This window comes from Oncorhynchus nerka, unplaced genomic scaffold, assembly GCF_034236695.1.
Source record: "Oncorhynchus nerka isolate Pitt River unplaced genomic scaffold, Oner_Uvic_2.0 unplaced_scaffold_1291, whole genome shotgun sequence".
Lineage (NCBI taxonomy): Eukaryota > Metazoa > Chordata > Actinopteri > Salmoniformes > Salmonidae > Oncorhynchus > Oncorhynchus nerka.
In genome coordinates this window covers 6809-11881 of record NW_027040056.1, presented here as the reverse complement: position 1 = coordinate 11881, position 5073 = coordinate 6809, and the positions used below count along the sequence as shown (strand labels likewise).

The 5073-nt window shown below is 42.9% G+C and overlaps 1 protein-coding gene across 2 annotated transcripts; it reads right to left on the bottom strand.

Moving 5' to 3' along the window:
• Positions 1-1918: 1918 nt before the first annotated feature.
• Positions 1919-3163, bottom strand: LOC115126168 (arf-GAP with SH3 domain, ANK repeat and PH domain-containing protein 1-like). 2 transcript variants are annotated; one of them, XM_029655778.2, is made up of 3 exons: positions 3027-3162; positions 2881-2936; positions 1919-2794 (listed from the first exon to the last, which is right to left on the bottom strand). In XM_029655778.2, the coding sequence occupies exons 1-3, from the start codon at positions 3053-3055 to the stop codon at positions 2172-2174; spliced, it is 708 nt and encodes a 235-aa protein (XP_029511638.2). In that variant the 5' UTR covers positions 3056-3162; the 3' UTR covers positions 1919-2171. The 2 variants fall into 2 exon arrangements, with proteins under 2 accessions (XP_029511638.2, XP_064871832.1); XM_065015760.1 differs by lacking the exon at positions 2881-2936 and having other exon boundaries at positions 3027-3163.
• Positions 3164-5073: the final 1910 nt, after the last annotated feature.

The window sequence follows — 5073 nt, the reverse complement described above, 5'->3', positions numbered from 1 at the left end:
TATCTCTTTGTTGACTGTTGCTTGGTGCTATCGTCCTCCATCAACACGGGTCAGTAATCTAACTGCCCTAAGCTCTCTCATGGCCCCTTACACTAAGTCTGAATTTGTCCTGCTAGGTGACCTAAACTGGGACATGCTTAAACCACCTGAACAAGTCCTAAATCAATGGGACTCCCAAAATCTTTCCCAGATTATCAGCAATACCACAAGGTATGACTCCAAACACCCAGAAAAGGCTACTCTCCTTGATGTCACCCTCACAAAAAATCCTGATAGGTATCAGTCTGGTGTTTTCTGTAAATTATTTTATATATATTTTATTTTACCAGGCAAGTCAGTTAAGAACAAATTCTTATTTTCAATGACAGCCTAGGAACAGTGGGTTAACTGCCTGTTCAGGGGTAGAACGACAGATTTGTACCTTGTCAGCTCGGGGGTTTGAACTTGCAACCTTCCGGTTACCTTCCGGTTACTAGTCCAACGCTCTAACCACTAGGCTATCACTAATGACCTTAGTGATCACCGTTTTCGTAATGGCTGCTCTGTGAAACGACCTGTCCTGATTTGTCATAGACGCATGCTAAAAAACTTTAATGAGCAAGCCTTCCTTCATGAACTGGCCTCTGTAAAATGGTATAGAATCAGCTTGATCCCCGCTGTTGAAGACACTTGGTCCTTTTTTTTATATTTTCAGTGATATTGTGGACATAACAAGTGCCGTCAGATCAGTAGGCTAGTTTTTGTTTTTTGTTTTTACTTAAACCTTTATTTAACCAGGTAGGCTAGTTGAGAACAAGATCTCATTTAAAACTGCAAAGCAGTTCGACACATACAACACAGAGGTACACATGGAATAAACAAACATACAGAATTATACAGTAGAAAAAATAAATATATATGTATACAGTGTGTGAAAATGAGGTAAGATAAGGGAGGTAAAGGCAATGAATTAGGCTATAGTGGCGAGGTAATTACGATATAGCAATTAAACACTGGAGTGATAGATGTGCAGAAGATGAATGTGCAAGTAGAGATACTGGGGTGTAAAGGAGCAAAATAAATAAATGAATACAGTATGGGGAGGTAGATGGATGGGTTATTTACAGATGGGCTATGTACAGGTGCAATGATCTGTGAGCTGCTCTGACAGCTGGTGCTTAGTTGAGGGATTTAAAGAGTCTCCAGCTTCAGTGATTTTTGTAGTTCTTCCAGCCATTGGCAGCAGAGAACTGGAATGAAAGGCAGCCAAAGGAGGAATTGGCTTTGGGGGTTACCAGTGAAATATACCTGCTGGAGCGTGTGGGTACTGCTATAGTGACCAGTGAACTGAGATAAGGCGGGGCTTTACCTAGCAACGACTTGATGACCTGGAGCCAGTGGGTTTGGAGATGAGTACGAAGCGAGGGCCAGCCAACGAGAGAGTACAGTTCGCAGTGGTGAGAAGTATATGGGGCTTTGGTGACATAACAGATGGCACTGTGATAGACTGCATCCACTATTTTGTAAATGATATCACCGAAGTCGATGATTGGTGGATAGTCCGTTTTACAAGGGTGTTTGGCAGCATGAGTGAGGGATGCTTGGTTGCAAAATAGGAAGCCCATTCTAGATTTAATTTTGGATTGGAGTCCCAGCCAGTAATGGCTCTATATAATACTGTGCGTTTAATTTGTTCTTGATTTGGGGACTGAAAAGACCCCTGGTGGCATGTCTGGTGGGGTAAGTGTGTGTGGACTATGCAAACAATGAGGAATTAAAAGAAATGTTGTCAACCTTTCCTCAACTACCAGAAACAAAGGAAAACAAATCTGTTTACACAAGTGGTGTGATCCACAATCCCTTTTTCTCCAGACCCAGTCTGTCCCCAATCAGCAAACACATGGTAGGCAGAAGAGAAACCCACATTTAAAAGACACGGCATTTTGGAAGTCAAATTGTTTATTGAACAAGTCATGCAAGAGTAGCAGAAACACCAGGACACATCAAAATCATAACCGTACAACCTAAGTGTCAGCAATATTGGCCAAATCAGATGTCAATTTTAGTCGTATGGTTTTGAAAATAATTTATACCATTGTAGTGTTCACCCCTGTAAACAATTTGCATAACGATGCGCAAGTGAAGAAGATCCTCATTTCAAACAAACGCATTAGTTTGCATAATTCCTCACCTCAATTACCTTTGCCCTTTTCTGCAAATGGAGGCACAGTAACAGGAGAAAGACGATTAAGGAGTTGGGCAAACCAAATTATGATCTCCCTATCTAGCTTGTTGAGGGGGTCGGGCCGTCTGTTCAAGGCCGGCCGCTTCTGCAGAGGTATGGCTGGCAGTTGCTTCAGCTGATGCGCGGGGCCGGCGGCCGCTTCTGCAGAGGTATGGTTGGCAGTTGCTTCAGCTGAGGCGCGGGGGCCAGCCGCTTCTGCAGAGGCATGGTTGGCAGTTGCTTCAGCTGAGGCGCGGGCCGCTTCTGCAGAGGTATGGTTGGCAGTTGCTTCTGCTGAGGCGCGGGGGCCAGCCGCTTCTGCAGAGACATGGTTGGCAGTTGCTTCAGCTGAGGCGCGGGCCGCTTCTGCAGAGGTCCGGAGGCCGGCGGCCGCTTCTGCCGAGGCATGGTTGGCAGTTGCTTCAGCTGAGGCGCGGGCCGCTTCTGCAGAGGTATGGTTGGCAGTTGGACCCGGCGTCACACTTGCCAGGGTATTGTGGCCAGTAGCTTTAGCATTTGGACCAGACACCACACTTGCTTGGGATCTAGTTGGTTCAGGTCCAGTGCAGGCAGGATGCCCATAAGCATCACCTAGGAAACAAAACATTACGGTAAAATACCAGCCTTAGGCCATTGGAACTAGACTGTGATTTGAATTAGTTTGAACCAAAACGCACCTTGAAGGGTAAAACACGTTATCCCTCCAATTAGCAGGCAACAAATCCAAGAAACACTACAAAACATTCAGACAGGTAAACATCAATAACCAGTGAACACTTCAAGACAAGGTAAACCAATCAGATGAATACATTGAAAAACTAACCTCAAAGAGAGTCCAAAAGTCACAGCCATTTTAGTGATCAAAACCACAACCGTATTCAGAACTAATGCTAGACAGACACCCTGCCAGAATATCCCTGTTGCAATGTCTAACAGCTGTTTTGGTTGCACCTCATAAAGGAATCCCAGACCCTTCTTACCTGAATGGCTAATTATGTACAGGTGTCAACCAATGAACCTAATTTCAATTGGTTCAATTTCCCAATTGCGATTAGGTGCTCTTGATTTCATGCAGCTGGTGTGCTGGAGGGTGGAGTTTACACATCATGGGCCAATCCGACAGTTTTAAAGAGTGAACTCTACCCACCCATTCCAGATTGAGTCAATTGCAAAGATTTGTTTTGTACCCCATGGGGGATTCCAACATACACTGCAAGGGGAAATAGATGTCAGAAATGCAGTGCTTTATCACTGTAAGATATCTGTCCAGAACCATATTTGCTTGCAATGCACATTATTGTATTATCAAATCATGCCAGTGGACTTCTGGTAAGTATGCTTTAGTGAGCAAGAGTTGCACTTGACCCCAACAATGTTTATCCTCACCCAAAATGAATGCTGTATTGATGAGTCATTTCCCTCCACGCACTACTTCTTACCTGAATGCATTTTTATTTCATTTTAGGGGCTTGGACAAAAGCTGAAATTGGGGTTGAGAGTTACCCTTTTATATACTGAACAAAACTGTAAATGCAACATGCAATAATTTCAAACATTTTACTGGGTTACAGTTCGTTTAAGGAAATCAGTAAATTGAAATCAATTCATTAGGACCTAATCTGTAGATTTCAAATGACTGGGAATACAAATAACTTCTTTTTTTAAGGTAGGGGCGTGAATCAGAAAACCAGTCAATATCTGGAGTGAACCACATTTGCCTAATTCAGCACAACAGATGTCCTTTGCATAGAGTTAATCAGGCTGTTATTTGTGGCCTGTGGAATGTTGTCCCACTCTTTTTCAATGGCTGGTTAACATTCACATGAGTCCTCTTACATTTGGGATCTTTACAGTCCCATTGATCAAACAACCAGGAAAAGATAGGCTCTCTCTCCCTCAGTTATGAACATCAACAAGATCAATAACTTATCCTAGCAAGAGAAGCTACAAATCGAACGAAGGAACATTAGATTAACCCTCTCAAACGTTTTCAGCTGGCTGTCAGAATTGCACTGATAATCAATGGAGATTTGCAGCCTACTTGTCCTTTGCAGCTTGCCTGACAATCCATGCTTGTCCCAACCAAGCACCCAAGCTAACTGGCTAAAGTTGGCTAGCTTGTTAGCTAGCTTATTCCAGACGGAAACGAGAGAACGCCTCACTGACCATTTTACTCAGTGTAGCAGAGCTGGTTAGGCTGTTAACATGTTATCTATAGTGTTCATGACTAACAATTACTTCTGTTGTCTACGTTTACTGACACCGGTCATATTCAGCAGGTGTTGCACATTTGTAAATTCATCAGTAGTTCTGCGTTCTGTCACACAGATGAAAGTGTAGATAGCCAGAGTGAATTTACCAACGCAATCAAATCTAATTTTATTTGTCACATACACATGGTTAGCAGATGATAATGCGAGTGTAGCGAAATGCTTGTGCTTCTAGTTCGGACAATGCAGTAATAACCAACGAGTAATCTAACCTAACCATTCCAAAACTACTACCATATACAAACAATTGTAAAGGGATAAAGAATATGTACATAAAGATACATGAATGAGTGATGGTACAGAACGGCATAGGCAAGATGCAGTAGATGGTATCGAGTACAGTATATACATATGAGATGAGTAATGTAGGGTATTTAAACATAATAGCATTGTTTAAAGTGGCTAGTGATATATTTTTACATCAATTTCCATTATTAAAGTGGCTGGAGTTGAGTCAGTATGTTGGCAGCAGCCACTCAATGTTAGTGGTGGCTGTTTAACAGTCTGATGGCCTTGAGATAGAAGCTGTTTTTCAGTCTCTCGGTCCCTGCCTTGATGCACCTGTACTGACCTCGCCTTCTGGATGATAGCGGGGTGAAC